Source organism: Dendropsophus ebraccatus, chromosome 6, assembly GCF_027789765.1.
Source record: "Dendropsophus ebraccatus isolate aDenEbr1 chromosome 6, aDenEbr1.pat, whole genome shotgun sequence".
Lineage (NCBI taxonomy): Eukaryota > Metazoa > Chordata > Amphibia > Anura > Hylidae > Dendropsophus > Dendropsophus ebraccatus.
The window spans coordinates 33249110-33276569 of NC_091459.1; the positions used below are offsets into that span (position 1 = coordinate 33249110).

The following is a 27460-nucleotide window of genomic DNA, read 5'->3' on the forward strand; positions in this document are numbered from 1 at the left end:
CTATTCCTAAGTGCCTACACTAGGAGGCACTTCTAAGGCCCTTTACACAGGGCGATTATTCCTCAAATGCTCGTTCGTCAGCTAACTGCATTTTTATACATCACTAAAATTATTGGTTGGCAGCCCATTTCCTAGTGTCAACAGGAAGTGCTGCCATTAAAACCAGACGTGAACCCCTGCACGGACGATTCAATATAAGTTTGTATGGCTGTTCACTCCTGATGGTTAGTGATGAGCAAGCATAGCAAACGTTCAGGTTTGTCCAAACCTGAACACTCAGCATTTAAAGGGGTTGTCCAGTGGAAAAAAAAAAATATTTCTTTCAAATCAACTGGTGTCAGAAAGTTATATAGATTTGTAATTTACTTCTATTTAAAACCCAAGTCTTACTATACTTACAAGCTACTAAATATCCTGCAGGAAGTGTTGTTTTATTTACATTCAGACACAGTGCTCGCCGAGACAGGAACTGTCCTGAGCAGGAGAGGTTTTCTATGGGGATTTGCTATTGCTCTGGACAGTTCCTGACATGGACAGAGGTGGCAGCAAAGAGCACTGTGTCAGACTGGAAAGATACACCACTTCCTGTAGGACATACAGCAGCTGATAAGCATGGGAAGACTTGAGATTTTTAAATAGAAATAGATTACATATCTAAATAACTTTCTGACACCAGTTGATTTGAAAGAAAAAAACAAATCGCTGGACAACACCTTTAACTCCTGTTTAAGTGTGAACTTGCCCTATGTCAGTTCCAAATTTAAAATATTTGATTCTTATAGCCCATAGTCTTCTGTGTATACATTCTATTATCTTTCATGTAAGCCACATAAAAGCTGGGCTAAAAAAAAAAAAAAAGTGGTACAAAGAAATTTAAAAAAATTAAGAAATTAAGTGAACGAATCAATCCTCCAATCAAAAGACTGCGACTTTCTTCCAAGAACAACATTACTAATATTGAGTGGAGAGGCCGAACTGTTTGGGCTCGGCAAGGTTGCCAAACCTAAACAGTCCGACCTCTTGACTCAACATTAAAGACCATGCCAGCAGGAAGATCAGACACAACCAATGGATAAGTGTGGTGTTGTTTGGGAGAAATATAGCAGTGTTTTTTTGAATTCTAATTCTGTTAAACCCTTTTAATATATTATTTGTCTGGTGGTTTATGTTATATCATGTAAAAAGTATTGAAAAACAAAACAATACATGCAACCAGTACTGATGGGTACGTAGAGCTCCTCACCTCGGCAATCTCTATGCAGTATGAACATTCCAGGTCAATGAGTGATTTCTCCACAAGACTTGAAAGGAATTTATTCATTGATTCATGTCCAACATCTTCCAAATTGTAGTAGCTAGGGTAAAAATAAGACATTATAATACATTGGAGGCAGTGGCAGAAAAGTTAAGTTCCGTCACTATAAACTCCCTTTTATAAATTAATGTCCCCTAGTGCATTAAAACAAAACAAAACAAACAAAAAAAACAACTAAAAGAAAATTCACTTTAGAACATAAAGTTTTGGATTTAACACTTTAATGACATCTAAAGAATTAAGACAATGCTTTATCATGCTAACTGCATTGAATCATCCGGCCATTATTGTTTCGTTGCTGTAAACAGACAGCCTGCCATTTTTATCAGCATGTTATTTCATTTAATTCACAATGAAACCCGGTTTTACAATAATTGACTTGTCAGAAGCTCTAATTTATAAATCTGGGCTCTGCCAGCCTCCTAGATATTGGTCTCAAGCAGCATACAAGCAGGGTTGAATATTTACAATGCTGTTAACAGGTGCTGAGTTGTTTAATGACTCTAATAGCCAGAAGCGTACTGAGAAAGCCAGCGGGATCACAATTACAGGCTGTTTGAACACAACAATTACTCGTCCCCTGAGAGGTGTGAAAGTCAAAGGCAGTTTCATACTAACAGCATCTAGCACATGGGCTAGACAGTCAAACTTCTATTAGTATTCCAATGGGAAAACAGAACAAGCCCTTCTGTACCATAAAAGAAGGAAGAGTAGAAAATGAAAGCAACTTTAAAAAAAATACAGAAAATTAATTTCATTTGTATACAGTGCATAAAGGAAATGCTATAAATGTGCATGTGATAGAAGCAGATGATAGTTATGTTATTATTTAGGGCTGCGGTCTGTAATCTTCACACTAAAACTTTTACAGTACTTGGGCCAGTTCTATCACGTCACCATACTGTACCACTAGAAAAGTCTTTAAGACATCATTTCTGTGTCTATAGGTGGTGCTCGTAGTAAGAAAAAATCCCAGCAGTATTACAAAAGTTCAATCTCGGCACTCACCATCATGCTTCATCATTTTTATTTTAGAAAAAAGTCCATTACAAAAATACAACGGTAAGAGGACGTTTCGGCGTCAAGCCTTCCTCAACTCAGGAAGGCTTGACGCCGAAACGTCTTGTTACCGTTGTATTTTTGTGATGGACTTTTTTCTACAATAAAAATTATGAAGCATGATGGTGAGTGCCGAGATTGAACTTTTATAAACCATACTGTACCACTAACATATACAGGATGATGACTATACAAAATAATGAATGTTCCATTGGCTATCGGAAGCTGGTGTTGATTTGTTCCAATGTGGACTGTTTAACTGACCATCACAACAGGTTCACAATTTTTAATTTACCACTAGGAACCAGGTATATATTTGGGACATCTGAAAAGATATGTGGAAAATTCTGCTGACTATTAGGCACTAGGACTGTTTATTAATGTAGAGTGGCGATACAAAACTGTTCAGGTCCAGCAACGTTCTTTGAATCCAAACACTTGACATCTGACTTTCTGCTGCCGCATAAGTTGGACGTAGCCCTGGGGAGCCTATGGCTGTATCCATGTTTTCCTGGACTCCCTAAGGTTGCATCCAACCTCTGCAGCCACAGGGAGTCAAATATTGAGCGTTTGATTTCGGAGAACGTTGCTGAACCTAAACAGTTCAACATTACTGTTGATTTATTTCGCCACCAGGCATTTCGGGCTGTAATATTTCACTGACTACATGAGGCCATCGGTTCCGCAGTCATAAATATGAAGATCTAAAGAATTTTTCATACATTGTTCTATTAACATTATAGTTCAGTTACTTCACTTTCTATTAAAATTATATAAGAAATGTGTCAGCAGCAATACCTAGGGTTATTTTTTGAGGTGGCTCTGTATTTTTTAACTGCTGGCATCAAACACAAATTCAGGAGATAGCTGTTGAACTAATACTATAGGACAGCTGTTTTCTCTGTTAAAAGTTCTTGCTCCTATAGACCAGTTACCAGCATTAAAGGGGAACTCCGGATAAGAAAAACTTGTTTTCTATTAAAAGTACATTAAAAGTTATATAGATGTGTCTATACGATGTATTACTGAATCTGTATGGTTCTCCCACACTGGTAGCTGATAGAAATCCAGGAAGTGAAAAAAATTGTCTCCTGCTCCTTCTGCTATCCCCCCTAGGAGACAAATCTTCCTTGCCTCTGTCTCACATTGTGTGTGTTTGCTGATGATGCATACAGGGGGCAAGGCGTGATATCACAGGAGGCTTGGCTGGATCAATCCCCTGACTGATTCACCATCTCTGACCGAACAGAATCAGCTGCTGCACTACTTTTACTGATTGTAATGGGTGGGGGCTGTGATGATCACATGAGGGAAAGCACTGCATTCTGGGAAATGCCAAACCAGGAAGAACAGAAACACAAAACAGAGCAAACCCTCCCGAAACGAATGGATTTTTGGTAGTTTCAAAACTGGGATAGACAGTTAGGTCAGTAATGCATTATGCTTCTGCAGAAGTTTCATTTTTTTAACCTCTACCTGGAGTTCCCCTTTAAAGACAGCTGTCTTAAATTGTTACCTGTCTAAAAGTCTCCTGTCCACAGACACAATTAATCAGTCAGTCTCTAACCTCTATAACATGGGAGAGATGGAAAAAGCTTTCTAAGGATGTCAGGTACAAGATCATAGACCTGCACAAGGCTAGAATGGGCTAAAAAAACATAAGTAAGACACCAGATGAGGAGAAGACAACTGTTAAAGCAATAGTAAGAAAATGGAAGAAATACAAAATGACTGTCAATCGACATCCATCTGGTGCCCCATGCAAAATCTTACCTCGTGGTGTATCCTGGATCATGAGGAAGGTGAGAGATCAGCCTAAAACTACATGGGGGAACTTGCTAATGATCTCAAGGCAGCTGGGGCCACTGTCATTAAGAAAACCATTGGTAACACATTACATCGTAATGGAATAACATCCTGCAGTGCCTTTAAAGTCCCACTGCTCAAGGAGGAACATGTGCAGCCCCATCTGAAGTTTGCCAATGAACACCTGAATGATTCTGAGAGTGATTGGGAGAAGGTGCTGTGGTCAGATGAGACCAAAATTTAGATCTTTGGCATTAACTCAACTCACTGTGTTTGGAGGAAGAAAAATGCTGCCTATCACCCAAAAAACAATGTCAAGCATGTAGGTGGAAACATTATGTTTTGGGGGTGTTTCTCTACTAAGGGCACAGGACTACTTCACCGCATCAATGGATCATGTACCATTGGCTGGGTCTTCCAACACGAAAATGACCCAAAACATACAGTTAAGGTGACAAAGGAGCACCTTAAAAAGAAGAACCTTAGGTTCATGGAGTGGCCTAGCCAGTCTCCAGACCTTAATCCCATAGTAAACTTATGGAGGGAGCTAAAGCCCTGAGTTGCCAAGTGACAGCCTCCAAATCTTAAAGGGGTACTCCAGCGTGGGGGCACTTTTGCCCTGGGACCGAGACGAGGTGGCCAAAGGAAAAGACGTCCACTCACCTCCTTGGTTCCAGCGGCGGGTCCCGCATCATGGCGCTCTGGTACCCGGCCGCTTCCAGGTGTCTGATGTGCGCCCGAGACGTGACGTCTAAGGTCCACTCAGCCACTCAGTGACAGAGGCGGGATCTGAGCGGACTTGAAACGGATCCCGCCTCCTTTACTGAGTGGCTGAGCGGACCTGAGACGTCCGCCGCTGGAACCGGGGAGGTGAGTGGACGTCTTTTCCCTCGGCCACCTTGTCCCCGGTCCCAGGGCAAAAGTGCCCCCACGCTGGAGTACCCCTTTAATGATTTAGAGATGATCTGCAAAAAGGGATGGACCAAACTTCCTACTGACATAAGCGCAAACCTCATCATCAACTACAAAAAATATCTGACTGCTGTGCTTTCCAACAAGGGTTTTGCCATCAAGTATTAGGTCTTATTTGCCAGAGGGATCAAATACTTATTTCTCTATTCAAAATTCTAACAAATTTATATATTTTATACAATGGGATTTTCTGATTTTTTTTTTTTATATTCTATCCCTCACTGTTTAAACAAATCTACCCTTAAAATTATAGACTGTTGATGTCTTTGTCAGTGGATAAACTTACAAAACCAGCAAGGTATCAAATAATTATTATATAGCTAAAACATGACACATATAACAGAAACCCACTTTTAATAGCTCACTGCGGGATAGGTGCGAATAAGTGGGACCCTGAGAAAGATCCTAACTTAACAACACACAATAATAACACACAACATTATAAAAAAAACAAGAAACTAATACAATGTCCTAAATTATGGACACCATTGTTGGTGAGACTAACACAATAGATCTAAGTTGTCCAGAAAAATATAATGATTTGTTGCCTCTATTATTCCACTAAATAGCAAACATGTCAGCTATCTCTCAGTTGTTCTAAATTGATGTAGCAAGGATATCTGTAAAACCAGGGAGAAAATGTAAATTAAAGATTGATGCCAACGACCACATTAAATAAATAAATAAATCAATCTCTCAGGGTCCATGAATAAGAATGATACTTCTCTAATACATTCTATTAAACCAATGTGCATAGAGCCTAAGATGCCACATGGCAAGACAACGCTCCTTTTTAGCCTATGACCACAGAATGAAATTGTAAGAAGTGAACAGTATATTTTCTAATAAGACTATTAATAATGAAGCTGAGACGCTCCTCAGCATAAGACACAACCACAGCAACAACTACTGTACGTGATTTCATGTATTTCCGTAAATGCCTTGTTTTACTATCCAAGCCAACTTTTTGCTTTTTACACATTGTAATTCTATGTGATTCTTTCTCTAAAGCTCCTTTATGTGACTTATTTACCCTATTTCTAAATGTTACAGATGCCAATACTTTCCTCAACAAACACTTTACCTTACAAAAGGAGTAACTGCTGTACAATCTGGAGCGAATACTTTATACTTTTTAAAGAGTCACAAAGTGCAACACCCTCTACTTGTGCCCTTCAATTTTCTTCTTAACCCTTTCTGGACCGAGCTAATTTTCGTTTTTGCGTTTTCGTCTTTTCCTTCTTGTGCTTAAAAGGCCATAGCGCTTGCATTTTTACACCTACAGACCCACATGAGGCCTCATTTTTTGCGTCACTAGTTGTACTTTGCAATGACAGGCTAATTTTTTGCATAAAATATGCTGCGAAACGACAAAAAAATGATATGCGCAGTGAAATTGAAAAAATAATTTTTCCTTTAGGGGGGGGTTCGTTTTTATGCCGTGTGTCCTCTGGGAAAACTGACATGTTACATATGTTTCTCAAGTTGGTACGATTAAAACGATACATAACATATATAACTTTTATATTATGTGATGGCTTGTAAAAAATTTAAACCATTGTTAACAAATATATGTTCCTTAAAATCGCTCTATTCCCAGGCTTATAGCGCTTTTATCCTTTGGTCTATGGGGCTGTGTCAGGTGTCATTTTTTGCGCCATGATGTGTTCTTTCTATCGGTACCTTGATTGCGCATATACAACTTTTTGATCGCTTTTTATTACAATTTTTCTGGATTTGATACGACTAAAAATGCACAATTTTGCACTTTGGGATTTTTTGCGCTTACGTCATTTACCGTGCGAGATCAGGAATGTGATAAATTAATAGTTCAGTCGATTACGCACGCGGCGATAGCAAACATGTTTATTTATTTATTTTTTATTTATAACATGGGAAAAGGGGGGTGATTCAAACTTTTATTAGGGGAGGGGGCTTTTTCTTAATAATAACACTTTTTTTTTTATACATATACTAGAAGACGATGTAATTAGCGGGCACAGCGATCATACAGTGCCCGCTAATAGCCGCGGTCTGGGGCTACATGCCGCACCCGGGACCTCGGCGGTTCAGAAAGGGTTAATATATTGCTGCCTTTATATACAACATAATAAAAAGCCTATTCATACTTCTCCACATTCTCCTGGGGTTCTTCTGTGGCGTTTTCGGGTCCCCTACTGAATGCTCCCACAGCCACTTCTGAGATGGACCTGTCTTGGCAGTGACAACCTGCTCAGCCAATCACTGGCCACGGCACTGTCCCATATCAGTCCGTGATTGGCTGAGAGCACTGCCACTGCCAAGACGAGTCCCTCTTGAAAGTGGTGAGGGGAGCATTCGGCGGGGACCCGAAGACACCACAACATATATTATGTTGCTCAAAAATGTCAACAAAAAAGGCTGTAAAACTATGCGTTGGCCATTTCTTGGATGTTTATAATAGAGCCTCATTCTGCCGTGTATTTTGGGGTAAAACATGTCAAGACTGAAAAAACAAAAAAAAGTTTGAAAAAAGGGGCAAAAAAGAAATAAAAAACACCCAGATGGAAAATAAATAAATCTGAAAATACATATTGTAGCCTAAATAATAGCAGAAAGTTTAAGGACAACAGGGTGGCTCAGTTGTTAGCACTGTTGCCTAGTAGCATTTTGTTCCTGGATTCAAATTCAGCCAAGGCCAACATCTGCAAAGAATTTGTATGTTCTCCCAGGGGGGTAACTAGGATTCATTGTGCCACCCCCCCCCCCCCACACACACACACACTCAGCCAGCCTGGCGCAGCCCCCCAGAATTCCTTCTTTCTCCCAACCAAGTCCGTATTAGTATGCTGATTGGTGGGGTGGGGGTTGCTGTCAGTGCCATAGCTAGTACCATGGAGGCAGAAAACACTTTGCCAGGGTAGGCCCCCAGCACACGGGGCCCGTAGCAGTTGCGTGGGCTGCCTCCATGGTAGCTACGCCACTGCGTTCTCCCCCTGTTTATGTGGATTTCGTCTGGGTATTAAAATATATATATATATATATATATATATATATATATATATATGTGCCAATTTTTTTCAAGTGAAAAAAAAAGCAAGAAGGAGGAGTAATGGAGCATTGGAGCTTTCCTCCAGTGTGTCTCATTAGTAGCCTATTCAGCAAGTGGTGCTCTGACATTCCTCCAGATGCCACCACCTGCCAGCAGACACACCCTCCAAATCAGATGCTCAATTACTCGCTTAAGAACCCATTTCACAGACAATAGCGCATGTGGTTCAACAGATCTGGAAAATAATCAACAAAGCAGGGAGAACAAACAGGGATGTGTCACTTAAAGATACTGAACAATGTCACTTAAATCCCCTTATTAGAGGCATAGCTAGCACTAGACTTGTAACCCTTAGATGTCTGCTACAGCTACACATGAAGAAAGTCAATTACTTTCCTCTCCATTTTGATATCATGCAAATTTACAATATGAACTTTCTTAACAAAGCAAACATATAAGCAACAATATATACCGGAACTTAGCTTAGACTACTAAACAAGTGTGGTGATACTAGGCAATAAAATAGGATGGATATGATTTACATCATTACTTTGCTTCCATTTTGCTTGTCTTTTTGGTGTCATTTTGCTTTGACTTTTACGTTTTTATTAGTTTATCCACACACTGACCCAGTGATTCTGAATCCAATAAAAATATTATCTGTATAACATTTAGGGCATACACAGCTATAGTAGTGCCCTACAGAGTTATACCAGTGCTTTCTTATGACTCTATACAGACCCATTAAAATGTCCATTTGCATGTGACGTAATACTTTATAATTACAGATGCAAAAAAAAATTATTAATTAATAGGAAAAAAAAAAACTTAAAATGATTAGTGGGTTTTATTCTACCTATTACCTATTATGGCTGTGCAGTGATGAGCTTGGGAGTGACATAACTGCAAAGCCCCACCTCAATGCCTCCAGTGCACCAAACCGTCAAATTAACATAGTAAATTGAAAGTACCACTAGAACCAATTCTTTTTTTTTTTTTTTTACATGAACAGACCGTTGCTGGCAAAGGGGATGCGGTGCTGTGGTCCTTTTTTTGAATTGTCAGTCTATTCCTGAGCTCCGGCCCAGTATGAAGCAACTGGGGGCGGGCCTGTGGGCCCCCAGTGTGACGATCTCCCCTCTGTGATGCAGCTTCATTGATTCTAAGGGCCCTATTCCACCGGACGATTATCATTTGCATAATCGTTAACGATTAACGATCTCAAGCGACCGCTATTGCGAAAGACCTGAAAACGTTCACTCATTTCCATGGAACGATAATCGTTACTTATGATCGTAATTGCAATTGTTTTTTCTTCGCTATTTATTCGCTATTGCATTCGTATCTATTGCGAACGACCGAACGATGTCTTATTCAATGCGAACGTTTTGCGAACGAGCAACAATAAAAATAGGTTCAGATCTTATAAAGCGATACACGATTTCTCGTTCGGTCGTTAATCGTTAACTGCATTTCAACCGAACGATTATCGTTTAGATTCGAACGATTTAACGATAATCTGAACGATAATCGTCCGGTGGAATAGGGCCCTAATGGAGCTGCATCACGGGGGGGGGGGGGCTCCATCACACAGGGGGACTGCGGGCCCGTCCCCAATTGCTTCATGCCGGGCCGCTGCTCGGGAATAGGCCGGCGCAGTCATCGGTCTGTTCATGTAATAAAAAATAAAAAAACTATATACCTAGTGGTACATTCACTTTAAACTAAACATTTAACAAACAAGGCGCTGAGGATGAATGTGAGAAAGTTACTTTCTTCCTCAGTCTTTGGACCTAAGAGAACATAACAGCGAAAGGTATTTATAGTAAGGCTGGGGTCACACTACGTTTTCAAAGTCCATTTAATGTATCCGTTTTACGGAAAAAAAGCGGATGCAAAAAAAAGATGCAAAAACGGATGTGTATGTACGGCTTTGATGTCCAGTGTGAAGTTCTGAATAAAGGCTGACATTTTTTTTTCCTCTAATTGGTGCTGGATCCTTTTTCCTATATATGGCTTTTCTGGACTAGAACCTTCCGTGCATCTCGGAGTGGCTGGAGCGGCTTCTACACTTGCTACACAATGATTTGTTAACACTGCCATGAAATACTGACTACAGCAAGGGCAAAAACAACTGAAATAAGGGTTCAAAATCAACACCGACTCCCGCCATTCAATAATCATAAGTAGCTCAAAAGAAATCCCACCTTGGGTTCATCAAAAGTCGACGGAAAAAATAGGTCCATGTGATATAATCCATTGCATCCTGTTTTGAGGTTATAGTTCCAGCTGCAATCTCTGCATTTAAATGGTCAGACAGGACTTCCAGCAAACTGAAAGACAAATAACAAGGAGGAAGGAAGTTGTGTTTAGCAATGTGTGGGGTTCATAGGACCAAACTAGTTTGCTCTATTTGGGTTGTATACAGGTTTACTTTCCTTTTTTTTGTAGTGGGTTGAATTTAGGTTGAACACATGATGTATTTGCTTTTATTTGTAGCCATTCCTTAGCATATATTTATATTGGGCCACTTTAATGCCTGTATATTCTCTCACAGTGTATACTCTTGTATAACTTCAGAACTTCTGTATTTGCATACAGCAAATTTATATACTGTACATAAATATAAAGTAGAAAATGAGTTGCACTCACCGGTAAAATCTTAAATTTTATTTCTTCATATTAAAATATTCGGACACTGGGCAGGCGCCAAGATCAAATGGTGACAGACTGTTTCACGCCCACGGTGCTTCCACAGACAAACGTGTGGTCCGCAGAAGTGCAGTGGGCGCAAAACAGTCTGTCACCATTTAATCTTCGAGTCTGTTAATGTTATGTCTGCACAGTGGCTGAATTTTTTAATATGAAGAAATAAAGTTGAAGATTTTACAGATGAGTGCATTTCCTACAGTATATTTATGCAGTTTTGAAGTACTGGGCACCTCCAAGTTTTTTGCCAGCTGCTGCATGGTATAATATAGTCCTGAATCTTCTGTGACTAGTAGTGCCACCTCTCTCTCATTTACTACATTTTATATACATTAGATTTAGAGATCAGCAAACCGGGTTCGGGTTCGAGACGATCCGAACCCGAACGATCGGCATTTGATTAGCTGGGGCTGCTGAACTTGGATAAAGCTCTAAGGTTGTCAGGAAAACATGGATACAGCCAATGACTATATCCATGTTTTCCACATAGCCTTAGGGGTTTATCCAAGTTCAGCAGCCACCGCTAATCAAATGCCGAAAGTTCGAGTTCGGATCGACTCGAGGATGCTCGAGGTTCGCTCATCTCTAATTAGATTCCATGGTGTTATACAGTTTTTTTTGTCTTGCTTTGTTTTTGCTGTACATGATATCATAGAGCTACAATATCCTTCCAGGTCCTGGTCCCTGGGAGTCACCCTTATTACAGGGTTACCCCTTCCCCCTTATCACAGGGTTATGCCTTTGCTTGTCTAACTTGTACATTTTAAGTGTTTTTCCATGGTTTGTCATATCTTGTTCCTTACCTGGATTCAACAGGGAATGGTTCATAAAGGAACTTCTTGTAAAAATCTTTTTTTATGTCATGGACTAGAATCACGGCTTTGCCTTGGTCATCAAACTGAGGTCTACCGGCTCGGCCCATCATCTGCAGTACATCTAGGAACAATGCAGTAGGAAACTTGTAAATGTGGCAAGGCTTGCAATATGCATTAAACTGCAGTGAATTTTAGAGGTGAATTACAAGGGTGGTCTAAGATCAGACTTCACCAATGAGATCTTCTTACATGTACTTGTCTCATATATGAAGAAAATTGGCTTTTTGTTTTTATTTAACAATACAGCTTTTTAATGAAATAGGAAATCCCCCTTTAAATGTATGATTCACATGTTATATACAGATATACAAACCCCGATTCATTGTTAAATAAAAACATTAAATAGCCAACTAGCCTTCTTGTATGACTAGGAAGGCTAGATATGTATATAGCTATGACCTTGTTAGTACCTGTGATAGGATAATCCACATATCTTCTTGTTTTACCATCATAGAATTCAGTTCCCTTCACAATAACCAGGTGAGCAGGGAAATTAACCCCCCATGCCAATGTACTGGTTGCGATTAGAACCTAAAAAAAATGTTGAAAAAACAAATTCTAAGTGAAAGAGATAATCTACAATCTAACATGCTAGTGTCAGGGAGAAACTAACCTGGATTTTGCAGTTAACAAAAAGCTCCTCCACTGTCTTCCGATCCCTTTCATGCAAGCCGGCATGATGCATTCCAATTCCAAATGCAAGGGTGAGCTTCAAGTTGGAATCCCTCACGGTGGCAATGATGTCATCCATCTGTGCAAAACACATAAGCAAAAGAACTGATATGAGATCTTCCCATGTCTACCCATTACAATTACATTTCTGCTTCCAAAACACAATCTAGTGATCTCAAAACACATTAAAGAGGGTGTACCACCAGGTACATCCTCTTTAATCTGAACCGACGGATCAAACAGCGCCATCACGGGGAAGCCGGTGCCGCAATCCGTTTTTCGGACGGCGTCCCGGTTCCCATGCACGGCCCCATTCTATGCACCAGAACCGGCCGGTGCTCAAGCACTGGAGGTAGGCTGGGCCGCCCCTAGTGGGAGGGAATTCCCTCCCCGTATGACGCGGCTCCATTAGAATGAATGGAGCCGCGTCATAGAAGGAAGGGAATTTCCTTCCAGTGAGGGCGGCCCAGCCTACCTCCAGTGCTTGAGCACCGGCCGGTTCCGGTGCATACAACGGTGCCGTGCACGGGAACCGGGACGCGGTCGGAAAAACGGACTGTGGCACCAGCTTCCCCGTGACGGCGCAGTTCGATCAGTCGGTTCAGATTAAAGAGGATGTACATGGTGGTACATCCTCTTTAAGATTATGTTCACACAGGGTGGATACGCTGCAGATTATCTGCTCTGGATTTGTGGGGGCAAGAGATATTAAAGGGGCTATCCAGCGAAAATCTTTTTCTTTCAAATCAACTGATATCAGAAAGTTATACAGATTTGTTATTTACTTCAATTAAAAAAATCTCAAGTCTTCCCATACTTATCAGCTACTAAATGTCATGCAGGAAATGTTGTTTTATTTTCAGTCTGACATGGTGCTCTCTGCTGACATCTCTGGCCGAGACAGGAACTGTCGAGAGCAGGAGAAGTTTTCTATCGGGATTCATAGAAAACCGAGACAGAATTCCCGTTTCAGCCAGAGATGTCAGCAGAGAGCACTGTGTCAGACTGAAAGTAACACAACATTTCCTGCAGGACATACAGTAGCTGGTAAGTATGGGAAGGCTTGAGATTTTTTAATACAAGTAAATTACAAATCTATATAACATTTCTGATATCAGTTGATTTGAAAGAAAAAGATTTTTGCTGGACAACCCCTTTAAAAGAGTATTATTGCAAAACAAAGGTATTTGCACTAGAATAGAAATTACACCTGAGGAAGCAGCCTGTGTAAGTAGCTCTGCAGCCGCAGTACAATAAAGCACAGTGAGCCGTGATTGACAGGGTTGTATTACACCGATCACTATAGTAAACAAGCATCAATCTGCTAGATCGGCCAACGATTTTAGGTAAGGACGCAAAGACACAATCAGCCAATGATCGTTGCCATCAGCTGATTATTGTTCTGTGTAATAGGGCCCTTATCCCAGCCCTTGCAGCATCATACATTACCTATCCAGGCTTCTTCTCCGCGCTGTCTTCATCCCCGGGTCCCGCGCGCTCTATCTTCAGAATGGCCGGTCAGCTGACCGGAAATTCTGCAGATAGAGCGAGCGGGACCCTGGGATGAAGACAGCGCGGAGAAGAAGCCTGGACAGGTAATGTACGATGCTGCTGCTTGTCAAATTGTCGGTCGCCCGCCGCGCACCGCTATTCAACCGTAGCGATGCACGGTGTGGGAACAAAGATTTTAGGTCTGGCCCTAAATGAATGATCAGCCGATGACACGATCATCGGCTGATCGTTCTCTCTATTTCACCGAACGATAATCGGCCGAATCGGGCCAAATGGGGCCGATCCGGACGATTATCGTTACTGTGGAATAGGGCCCTAACTGTGCTAGGACCAGAGCCTCTGATGCCCAACAATTCTTGACTAAGGGTACTATTACACAGGCCAATGAAGGCCCGATCAGTATTGTAAACAAGTGCCGATCTGCTAGATCGGTGCTCATTTACTGGGCCTATTACACGTCCCCATAATCTTTAAGCAAGGGCTGCGATAGCGTTAGTGATGTCCTGCAGCCCTTGCCCAAACAGTTACTACATTGCATCTCCATGCTTCCTGTTTTCTCCTGCGCTCTGCATGCTTCCTGGTTCCGTGGCTGCAGCTTTAGAGCAGAAAATGGGAAGGATTCACCAAAAAAAGGCACATAATGACTGTATTGTTGAGCTGCACCTTTTTGAAAAAGTTTTTGTCACACTAAACACCTGATTGTTTCAAAAATTCAAATGGAGTGCTCTGAAGTATCTATTCATTATCTACTTGGAATCCTGGTCAGATTCAAATTTGCTGGCACCAATTTCGTGGTTTCTGGGATTTGTAGTGCTGCTGATATCATATATATATATAAACTGTACCAGCAGATCACTGATAAATCAATGGAAAAAGTCTAAAAAAAATAAAATAAATAACCCCCTAATTTTTATTTGTTTTTAACATTTCACCTCACAAATTGTACTTTTCTTTTTGCAGTATATTGCATGGTAATGTGCAAGATCTCATTATAAAGGACAATTGATCATGTAAAACAAGCCCTCATATGGCTGTGTTCATTAAAAAAATGGCTCTATTTCCACCTGCAATATTTCAATATTTCTGTCCTGTCTGGATGTAACCATGAAAGTCACACCTGTAGTGGTCTCACTTCTTAGGGATAGAACACTATGGGGGACATTTACTACTGGGTCAAAAATTTTCAGTATTCGTCTGTTTTATACCCGGCCAAATAAGGGCTAATTTAACAAACTGTTCATAAATTGGTGAATAGAACATTCTCAGAATATTGCGCAAAACATTGCGCAAACAAATCCACCTGATACTGACCAGACGTAAGCCTGCACTAGTTTGTGCAAATTATAAATTGGGCGCAAATCCCAGAATTTGCAAATGTTTGGGTGCATAGTGAAAACAGGCAGATTAGAATAAAGTCCCACCTAAAAAATATTTGCTCGTTGAATACTGGTTCAAAAATAGAACTTAGATCAAAGATGGGCAAAGAATCTGATTATTGACCTAAAAATGAATCTGCCCTAGATAAATTCCCCTCCTATATGTACATTACTGTGTACTCCTATGCAGCATGCAGTTATATACTTACATAGATACCACCATTGATCTAGTTATATAATCTACTGCTGCCATTGCTCTAAATCCTTCCTATTACTCTATACTTAAAGGGGCGGTGTCATGAAGCGAGGAACGTATAATCTGATGTGTACCACATACACAGATGTAAAGGAGATCAAATGTGATATTTTTAGTGAAGAAGCTTACATCACTGCACTATTTTTATTCTATATGCATCTGATCACTTTCTGATTTTCTCTCTGAACGATGACCCTGCTGTTTCCATGCAAGGGGCCTTTCACGTTTGAAGCTCCACCGGTCCCATATATTGAACAGGATGTCTCATGCACACTCCGCCATCCACCCAAATAATTGACATATCAATTCTGTGTCACATCCTATGGAATGAATGGGACAGGCTGCACTTCCACGCAAATTCCTGGTGTGAACAGCCCCTAAAAGTGCAGGCACATTCCCACAATCCTCCTTGCTTACATGTAAAGTTAAACCCAACCAGTACTAATGGGACATGTCATGTAACTGCGATTGAACTGAGCATGAGTGACCCAAGAAAACGATCAAACAGTTTACAAGATTAATGACAAAGAAGACCAATAGCTTCTCCTAGAACAATCCTTTGCCTAGGATGTGGTGCAAATAAAGCAACTTGGGAGCATTTGTAACCCTAGTGCTGGAGAGCATGCGTTAGATTTTGCCCACAATTTTAAAGCGATACAACAACACTATTTTTCAGCTAATACTCGGTTCAGAGATATTGTTTCTATAACAAATTAGTAGTGAATCCCTCTTTTTTCCTGGCTTGCTGCCTAGCATGGGTTCGGTGCCCCGTGGTGCAGTTAGTCATGTTCCACTAAGCAAAGTAATTTAGCTGCGAAAAAGGATAGAGCCCTTTGCAGGAGAATGTACTAATATACTGTCAGGCTAGCAGCTGGAAGCCCTGGTCACTTTTCACTGACCTCCCTCTAACTTTCACATAAATCACTTCAGCAAACAAAACTACTTTACCTATTGGTACAAACCTTGGGGCTTACAGCTCTCAGGATGAATCAGTTTCTACAATGATACTTTCTTTTTTTTTTTTTTTTTTTTTTTTTATATGCCCTTATCCCATTGCAAATGTCTTCTGGGTTTTATCAATACAGTGGTGCCTTGGATTACGAGCATAATTTGTTCCAGGACCATGCTTGTAATCCAAATCACTCTTAAACCAAAGCAAAATTTGCCAGAAGAAATCGTTGAAATGCCAACAATTGGTTCCACACCCCCAAACAGCTAAATATGTCGTATGTCAAGTTACTGTACAATATTGTACAGTGCTGTAGACCCTGCTATACAGGCCATGCCCTTCCACCACTCCCCTCCTACCCAGTAGAGGGAGCTCTTAAACCAAAGCAATGCTCTTAAATCAACAAAAGTGTAAGCTCTTCTTGCAAAGCACTCTCAATCCAAGTTACTCTTAAACCAAGTTACCCCTGTATAAGGTTTTATTGCGCATACTACATACAGATAAATCATTGTCTTTATTTTGCAGTCATTTACATCTGTATCAACTGAGGTAAGCGCAGCAATGATTGGACTCATGTTAATGTTGCATGTATAAAACGTATTTATAGACTTTCTTTACATATTTTACTTATTCTACAAGAATGTAGTGCGAAGCTTCTAGTAAGAAATAAGAGGTTGACAAAAGAAATGAGTGCTTATTATTTTCCTCCAGGAAGGATCATGTTCACTTGGTTAAAATTTCCCAATGTGCTTTGTACAATAATTACCTGTAAGTGTCTAAGTTGCTTGTTACCGCTATTACACAGTTGACATTATTATGACCACCGGCTAATATTCAGAGTAATCGCCATGTGCAAGAAAGGCTGGGAGCTATGGAGCTATGCTGACTGCTGCTGGAGGATGCATGGGCAAGCATCAAGGTGGTCCCACAGCCATGTCATTAGGTTCATGTCTGGTCAATTAGGGGTAGTACTTGGCCATGCTATTCCAAACAATCGGCTAGGGTCAACATATATAGTTTGCATGCGTTTCATTTTTTTGAAAGAAACTGACCACAACTGAATTCCCAACTGATGCCAAAAAGGCATCAGTTGTCATCAGGTTTTCTATCCTTTTTTTCATAAAAATCAGTTGGCATCAGTTACAATTAGTTTATTACATCAGTTGTTATCATTTTTTTCCTTTACATAGAGGGGCTATCTATTTTAGGGGGCAGTAGCACAGGAGTAGATGGCCCCCTGTGAGGTGTACCCCTAAAATAGATAGGGTACACCTCACAGGGGGCCATCTACTATAGGGTCAGCTACTACAGAAGGCAGCATCAAAGCAGGTGAACTACTAAAGGTGGGCAGGGGGAACAACTCACATCGGAGCCATTTACATGGGGAAATCTATAGGGTCAGCTGCTACAGAAGGCCACCAGAGCCATCAGAGCAGGTGAACTACTACGGGGAGTGGGGCAACTCACATCGTAGCCCTTTACTGGGGGCAGCAGGAGATGGGGACATCTCCTGTAGAGTGCTGCCCCTCCTGCTAGGGGCCCCTCTGCTTCAGGGCTGGGGTCACAAGGGTTAATGGGGGGGCTGGGGACACCTTTCCTTGGAGTGCTGGAGGAAAAAAGCCAGACGGCGCATAAATGCATGCGTTGGTACCAGCAGGGCCTCCAGCACTCTATAGACGTCAATGGATGTGGCCCCTGCATCATCGGACTGCGCGGTGCATCAGGACACTGGAGGATAAGTTTTGCCGCACAGGGACATCCGGCGATGTGGCGGCACTATTTGCATGCCGCATGCTTTGAACGGTCCCACTGAAAACAATGGGATCAATTTAAAGATGTGTTTCCCTCTGGCACTTTTCTCCTGCACCAGAGGGAAACGCCGCCACACCGCCTGATGAGTGTAAACCCGGCCTTACTAGACAGCTGTCATTTAACGTTAAATAGTAGACGTTATTTTACAACAATGGCTGTTATTATAGGAATACCACCTGTTATTTTTCGTTAAATGATGGCTGTCATTTTGACAGTGTGTGAACATACCCCAAAGGTCACAGAGAACAGGTATTATTCACATTTATCCCAAGGGGACAGATTCTATTGTCATCTACAGGTATGTCCATGAGGCTTGCCGTAAAGCATGCCACTAAATGTTGTTAAAAACAGCTCGGGCAAGCTGGCAGCCTCCATAACAATGTACAAAAAAACAAAAAATACAACCATAAAATAGAAACAGATTAGAAGAAAAGAATGTATTTTAGTATTTGACTATAATCCGTAAAAGAAAATCTAGGCAACACATTCCCTTTAAATACAGTCAAAAAATGACCCCATAAGGGGGCCTAAATTTTAAAATAAATTTTAATTTTAATTTTTAATTTTAAAAATAATATTTATTTAAACAAAAAACGATTGACCAAATACAAAAATTTAAACTCCAAGAAAATAATGCATTTTACGATTTTTGACCAATTCAGTCGAACATTAGTGAATTTAGCTGTTAAAATATATTTCTTTTTATTCAAAAGGACAACAAGGAAGATTTCTTACACTTACAACTAATGTTTTCTTCATGACAAATGGAATCGTCTTGAAAGCAGAGTAGCCGTAACCCTCCCCCCCCCCCCGGAGCATGTGTAAAATGTTGAATCATTTGTGTATGGTTCTGATACCTGCTTTCCAGCGTGTTAAAATTTATTGGTGCAGAAAAAAAGGTCTTTGTAAAGGATGGGATTCCATCTGAGTAGATACATTACCCCATGTCTGAAAACCATTCGAGGCAGGGTATAATTCAGCACAATGATGACAATGCTGGCTCCAAAAGAAAAGACAAGACCAGATTGGACAAGAATGAGCTAACAGATTGTGCAGCCCAGTTCTGTCCCTTTGAGTGTGATATATTGTTTCAAGATGCTAAGTGCACAGGCTTTTTTGGAGCAGGTCTGCGGTTGCTTCTGTTGGTTTTTCCTCTTTATTTTTACAGAACACTAATTATTAGTCGTCTAATTTCAGGGCACATCAGATTCTTACCATATGCTACTGAGTAATGCCCCTTGATTGCCTGCAATGCCCGGTGAAAGCGCGATATGCCAAGAAACACAAGTCTTTAGCGCGGAGATTTACTAACGTCACATCTGCTGCAGATGTTAAATGGAGTAAAAACTTCTTTTTCATAATTAAGTGTTCACTTTTTATGAGGCACTTTTCTATCATAAAATCTCAGCTCTCAGGAGAGCTCAGGCATGTTGGCCTTCCATGCTAACTGCTAAATGCAAACGCTGGCAATAAAAAAGAATTAATATATTAAGCAAGCTGCCCTAAAAGATCAGCACTTATTGGCAACCGGTGACTTTTATGGTTTAACTACAATGCATAAAAGCAATTATGAAAGATTTGTACAAAGCATAAACGTGTATTCATATGGGGGGCGGATTTATCAATCCTGTGACGGTATATGTGCGGCAACAATCACTGATTTTAATCTGTGATTTTTTTTTTTTGCCCACGTACACTCTGCTTGTCGGATTGGTGGGGACACAGCAAGGTGTGGAGGAGGCGTAGCAGATGTGGTGCAAGCATGCCTAAATCATGGTGCAAGCATGCCTAAATCATGGCGAAAATCTACATTCTGAGGCTGCTGCAGGGCAGCATCAGATTCGCCAGATTTACTGAGAGGCATGCACCTCTCAGTAAATCTTAGTAAGGCTGGGTTCACACTACGTATGTTTTTGCAATCCATTTTTTTCAGTCATTTTTGCAAAAAAAAACAGATGGAAAACGGATGCATTTGTGCGTTCTTTTGTGTTTTTTTTCTTAGACTTTCCATTGTAAAAAAAACAAAAAATGGATCAAAACACATCCTTTTTTTACGTACAGAAAAACGTACTTTATCTTATTTTGTGTAAGTTAAAATATAAGATGTGTTTTGATCCCTTTTTTTAATAATGGAAGTCAATAGAAAAGCAGATCAAAGCGGATGTACACAAAAGCATCTGTTTTTTGCAAAAACATATGAAAAAAAAATATGATAAAAAACATAGTGTAAACCCAGCCTAAAGCAACTTTTTTGGGTGCGGAGAACCTTTTTTTTTTACTGTCTATAGGGTCAACCCCTTCTCCAGGGCTCTTTTTGTTTGAATCCATTTCAGCTCTCAGTAAATCTGCCATGGGGCACAAGGGTGGGGATTTAAGTAAGGCCATTTCTTTTATTAATGAAGCCTGTTTCCATGAAAGCTTGAAAGTTATTCCATTTTAAACATCATGAATGATTAGTTGTAACATCAGGGGACCTATATCTTGCCATTAAATTCTGCTGCAGCTACTATATGCAGAATTTCACAGTGGCCTTTCAATAACTGGCCGACCATATAATAGATAGAAGGATTGGGTCTGTCAGAGCTGGAGTTGCTATTACACGGCAATGCTGATCTGCCTCATAGAAAGGGAGCTTCCTCTATCATGTCCAAATTAAAATACTGGAATAGTTTGGTCCACTGCTGCGATCTAGAGCAGGGGTGTAAAATTCAAATACACAGTGGGCCAAAATTAAAAAACTGGACAAAATCGTGGGCCAACCTTGATTATTATTGAAGTGCAAATGGGGCGGTCCTGGCACTGTCAGCAGCATGCGGTGTTCCTGGCGCTGTTAGTGGTGTGAGTCACGCAGCGCTGTGCACAATGGTAAATGACATGATAAATTGCTATGACATGATTAAACCCTGACCCATGTAACAGCCAAACCCCCCCCCAATATTGCCTCATGTAGTAACCAACCCAACCAAAACTGCCCCACACATGAGCCAGCCCTCCCAATAGTGCCCAAATAGTAGCCAGCCCCCCCAAGTGTCCCATATAGTAGCCACCCCTCCCCAATAGTTTCATATATTAGCCAGCTCTCCCCCATAGTCTCTCTAACAGTGGCCAGCCCTCTCCTTTAGTATGTTATATAGCAGCCAGCCTTCCCATAGTCTCTTATATAGTAATCAGGCCCCCCATAGTCTCTTATATAGTAGCCAGCCCTCCCCCATAGTTTCTCATATAGTAGTCAGGCCTCCCATAGTCTCTTATATAGTAGCCAGCCCTCCCCTATTGTCTCTTATGCATAGTAGCCAGCCCTTCCCCATAGTCTCTTATGTAGTAGCTAGCCCTCCCCTATAGTTACTTATATAGTAGCCAGCCCTCCCCATATCATAATCTAATGCGATATCGGCGGACAAGATGCAATTCAATTTGTGAATTGCCTGGTGGGCCAAAAATAATGGCACTGCGGGCCAGATTTGGCCCGTGGGCCAGAGTTTGACATGACTGACCTAGAGGCTCTTGAAGTTAGTATGTAGCTTTCATGTAGTTAACTCTGGACTGCAGGAATACATTTTCTCACAAAAGGCATGTTAAAGCGAATGTACCATCAGGCACATTCGCTCTAAATTTCGTCAATGAATAGAACAGTGCCGGCGCGGGGGAGCCGGTGCTGCGGTGCTATTTTTAAATCGCGGCCTGGTTCCAGTGTACAGCATTGTTCTATTCACGGACACCGCCTGGGGGTGAAGCACTGAAGGTGGGATGGGTAACCCCGCCCTTCGGTAATGTGGCTCCATTGATTCTCCATTGACCACGGCACCAGCTTCTCCATACCGGCGCCTTTCTATTCATGGACATTAAAGTGAATGTACTTGATGGTACATTTGCTTTAAGTCTTATAGACCATGTTCTATCAGGAAAAATATTTGCAAAGAAGGTATAGTGCTGTCTCTCTGGTGCCACCTATTGGAAGTAGCAGAAACATGACCAGATTATTAGCCAACCAAAAGCTACGTCGCATATTTTTAACCAGTGGGGCACTGCACGGCCTATAAGACTCCACAGACCTGTTGACACGCTCCTCAAGGAGAAGCTTTATCCTTCATTCCCACGAATGCACCCTGCTCTCTACTGATGAGGCGCAGTAAACCCAAAACAGCGGGTTATAAATGGGTTTTCTCTTCCTTTTGGGAGAGATTCTGGCTTGGCAAATAATCCCCAGTCCTTTTTCAAGGCTCTATAAGAAGCTGAGCAGTAACGTGCCATAGTAGGCACCAGAGAAGGCTAGGGGAAGGCTACTTTGCATATCAAGGATAGCATACTGGCCAGAGGAAACTAGACCTGTAAGGAATACAAAGTTTCCCCTATCAATATACTAAGAGAAGCTTGAGTTCTGAAAAGAATATGGTCCTGACATTTGTAATCCATTTATACATGCATGCATGCTGACTGAATTCACATACAGGATAATTGTATCTCTGTTTGATATATTCTGTATTTAAATGGACATAACTTTTTTTGCCTTCCAATAGCTGAGCTCACATCCCCCCCAAAAGCCTAGTCTCATAATATTCAAGAGAAAAGAAAACAGCTATTCAGTGAAGTTAATAAAGTACTCCATGGAATACAAAATCCATCATTTATGAGCAGATAACCATAAATACAGCCCAGCAGCCATGCTAATGATTGCACATGCACAGCTGTAAGCAGTAAAACTTTCCCTATTGTAAGGAACACTACCAGGACTCCATGCGGCAACACAAAGCCGGGATATGCTGCTACCTTACAGCCAGCCACAACTAATGCGATTTCTCTGCTTTTAACATGTAAGATATGTGTTTCATATTTTTTTCTAATACCATCTGAGCTGAAAGACGACTATTTACAAGGGCATGGAAAAAAAAAAAGAAAAAAGGTCAATTGCTTGATAATATTTGTGGTTTAAGTATATCATTTGCCTATTGGTATATGCTACAGGTATAGTAACTTTTTGCATATACAGTGGTTTGCAATAAATTAGAATCAACAACATTTTTTTTTTTTTTTAGTAATTCAATTCAAAAAGTGACCTCATATATTCTATTGAGTCATTACATAGAGAGTGAACTTTTTCAAGAGTTTATTTCTGTTAAAGTTATTGATTATGGATTACAGCAAAGAAAGACCCAAAATGTTTTTAACACAGAAATGTCGACCAATTAAAAAGTCTGTACAGTAAATGCCCTCAATACTTGGTCGGGGCACCTTTTGCATGAATGACGGCATGAATGCGGCAAGGTGGCATAGAGGCAATCAGCTGATGGCACTGCAGAGGAATTATTAAAGCCTAGGTTGCTTTGTTAGCAGCCTTCAGCTCGTCTGCAATGTTGTGTCTTGTGTCTTTCATCTTCCTCTTGCCAATACCCCATAAATTCTCTATGGGGTTAAGGTCTGGCGAGTTTGCTGGCCAATCAAGCACAGTGATGCTGTAGTTAGTAGACCAGGTGTTGGTACTTTTGGTAGTGTGGACAGGTGCCAAATCCTGCTGGAAGATAAAAATTCCATCTCCAAAAATCTTTTCAGCACAGGGAACCATGAAGTGCTCTAAAATTTCCTGGTAGATGGCAGCGTTGACTTTGGTTTTGATAAAACACAGTGAACCTACACCAGCAGATGACATGGCTCCCCAAACCATCACTGATTGAGGAAACTTCACCTCAAGCATCTCGGATTGTGTACAGCCTCTCCACTCTTCCTCCAGACTCTGGGACCTTGATTTCCAAATGAAATGCAAAATTTACTTTCATCTGAAATCAGCACCTTGGACCACTGATCATTAGTCCAGTTCTTCTTCTCCTTGGCCCAGATAAGACGCTTCTGGAGTTGTTTATTGGTCAGGGATGCAACACTTGTAGCCCATGTCCTGCAGACGTCTGTATGTGGTGGCTTTTGAAGCACTGACTCCAGCAGTCTACTCTTTGTGAATCTCTCCCAAATTTTCGTTACAATCCCGTTAAGACTGCGGTTCTCCCGGTTGCTTGTGCACCTTTTTCTACTACACTTTTTCTTTCCATTCAACTTTCCATCAATATGCTTTGATACAGCACTCTGAGAACAGCCAGCTTCTTTAGCAATGAACTTTTTCGGCTTACCCCCCCTTGTGGAGTGTGTGAATGACTGCCTTCTGGACCTCTGTCAAGTCAGCAGTCTTCCCCATGATTGTGTTGCATACTGAACCAGACAAAGGGACCTTTTATAACACTTAGGAAGCCACTGCAGGTGTTTTGGGTTCATTATTCTAATTTTCTGAAATACTGAATTTTGGGTTTTTCTTGGCTGTAATCCATAATCATCAACTTTAACAGAAATTAACGCTTAAAAAAGTTCACTCTGTATGTAATGACTCTATAGAATATATGAGGTCACTCTTTAAATTGAATTACTGAGAAAAAAAATAACTTTTTGTTGATATTCTAATTTATTGCAAACCACTGTAGAATCACAAGATGTTCAGCACACCATAACCGAGGAACTCTGAACAGAGACAAAACACCAAAGGGCATCTGTATAAAAGAAAGAGCCCTGTTTGTTAGGGGTATCCCTAAAAACATCACTTGACTAAATGTGTAAGGGGTCATTCAAACGTCTGTGGCTGTGTCAGTACAGTAGCATGAACCTTTAAATTGCTTAGGAGCTCCCGACATCATAATTAATCACGATGCTGGGAGCTCCCCGGTCCAATCCGCAGAACACAGTCCATATACGGACGGAATTCTACGGCCACTGTGTGAGCAACCTCAGCAGAACTGATTTTTCTAATGAGTTCAGATTGACTTAAAGCGACTCTGTACCCACAATCTGACCCCCCTAAACCACTTGTACCTTCGGATAGCTGCTTTTAATCCAAGATTTGTCCTGGGATCCGTTCGGCAGGTGATGCAGTTATTGTCCTAAAGACAACTTTTAAACTTGCAGCCCTGTGCCAAACGGGAGTATCTGTGCCCTAACTTTGCACCAACCCTCCATCCCTCCTCCCCACCCTCCTCATCATTAGGAATGCCACTGGAACATTTTCTCCTGTCTGAACGATCCAGCCCATGTTCAGTATTAACACAGCTGACGAATAGGAGACAATCTGCCTGGAGCATTCCTAATGATGAGGAGGGTGGGGAGGAGGGACAGAGAGGTTGTGCCTGCATATTGCATACACAATCTAAGCCCGGCCGTTGGGCACGGGGCTGCCAGTTTAAAAGTTGTTTTTTAGGACAATAACTGCATCTCCTGCCGAACAGACCCCAGGACAGATCTTGGATTAAAAGCAGCTATCCGAAGGTACAGTACAAGCGGTTTTGGGGGGGGGTCAGATTTACAGAGTCGCTGTAAAGAGGCGGTTCTGCAAGCAATTTTGCAATATACTTTGTATTTGTTTGAGTCTTCAACGTTTAAATGAACATTATACATGTGGCCAATAAGTCTCTTTCTTCTTGACAGACTGCGTTCCAGTGTCGATACTTTGTCTTTTCACTGTTCAAAAAAAGAGACCGAACACAGGAAGTCCCAGTCCTTTGTGTGCTCACAGACATGGTTCGGTATTGACTTACAGCCCTTTTTTAGTGCGCAATGAGCGGGACAAGTCTTTACTGCGTACAGTATATGTACAGATGCTACTATATGACTGCACTCTTAGATAGGGCAAATTGATCTCTACAGCAGCACACTATGCACAGGAGGGGTCTAAGAGCTTTCGGGAGGGCTTTCATAAATGGTTGTATAATTCTATAGTCACCCATACAGGAGAAATGAACACCCTGGGGGAGATTTATCAAACATGGTGTAAAGTGAAACTGGCTCAGTTGCCCCTAGCAACCAATCAGATTCCACCTTTAATTCCTCACAGACTCTTTGGCAAATGAAAAGTGGAATCTGATTGGTTACTAGGGCTGAGCCAGTTTCACTTTAAACCATGTTTGATAAATCCCCCCCACTGTCTTCACAGGGAAGCATGTAGTAGTCTGGTGTTATAAGTGAAGAGTGCCTGAGCTGCAATAAGCAAAGGGTTCAGAACGTATGGATACGGTGGTAGTGGGGGCAGGGGGTGTTAAGGCAGGGAGGAGCTGTAGCGTACTCGTCATAAATCTACTAGCACATTTATAAAGATCTCTGGCTTGGCATACATTCCCAATCATCGGGACAAATTGCGTATACATCTCTGCTAAAAATAATGTTATTAACATACTAATAAAATAAACCAAAAGACTTCTTGTGGCTATATTACTAAATATCCTAACTTAAAATCATACCTCTCTTTCATCCATATTGAGCCACTGTTTGGGGTCATTTTCAGTCGCTAGGAATGCAATCAAATCGATAGCAGTGAGACGGGTCTGACGTCTGGACGACACAAAGATGAGTACAGGCTTTGCAGGGGAGTGACTTCTTATAGCTGTAATAACAAAGCAGTAACACAGTTGGTTATCCCTTTATTAGACCACTTTTCATGGCAAACCTCCTTAATATCGAGGCTATATTCCTGTTACCAGGCCCAAACATTTGCTGTTTGAGGACCTGTTCACACGTACAGGATCTGCAGCAGATCTAATGGCGCAGATATCAATTCAATTAAATGATGGGACACAATATCAAATTAGCTGCAGATCCTGTACATGTGAATGGACCCTAAAGTCCATATTACACAGCCAGAGACTCACTCAGAGAATCAACCGGTGTCAGAAAGTTATATACATATTTGTAATTTACTTGTATTAAAAAATCTCAAGTATTCCCATATCTATTAGCTGTTGTATGTCATGCAGGAAATGTTGTTTTATTTTCAGTCAGACAGTGCTCTCTGCTGCCACCTCTGGCCGAGACAGGAACTCGGTTTAATATGAATCCACAAAGAAAACCTCTCCTGCTCTGGACAGTTCCTGTCTCGGCCAGAGATGTCAGCACAGAGCACTATGTCAGACTGAAAATAAAACAACACTTCCTGCAGAACATACAGCAGCTAATAAGTATGGGAAGACTTGAGATTTTTTAATAGAAGTGAATTATATATATATATATATATATATATATATATATATATATAATATAATATATATAAGTGAAATCTATATAACTTTCTGATATCAGTTGATTTGAAAGAAAAA

At 41.0% G+C, this 27460-nt stretch overlaps 1 protein-coding gene across 4 annotated transcripts in view; it reads right to left on the minus strand.

Annotated features, from left to right (window-relative positions):
• Positions 1-27460, minus strand: part of ASCC3 (activating signal cointegrator 1 complex subunit 3) — a 522423-nt gene that overhangs the window by 64335 nt on the left and 430628 nt on the right. For all 4 annotated transcript variants that reach the window (XM_069974770.1, XM_069974767.1, XM_069974768.1 and 1 more), the window contains 6 exons: positions 26609-26751; positions 12381-12518; positions 12178-12298; positions 11696-11828; positions 10391-10516; positions 1244-1355 (listed from right to left, as the gene is read on the minus strand). In XM_069974770.1, the coding sequence (XP_069830871.1) occupies positions 1244-1355; positions 10391-10516; positions 11696-11828; positions 12178-12298; positions 12381-12518; positions 26609-26751 (773 nt within the window). The remainder of the gene's footprint in view (positions 1-1243; positions 1356-10390; positions 10517-11695; positions 11829-12177; positions 12299-12380; positions 12519-26608; positions 26752-27460) is intronic.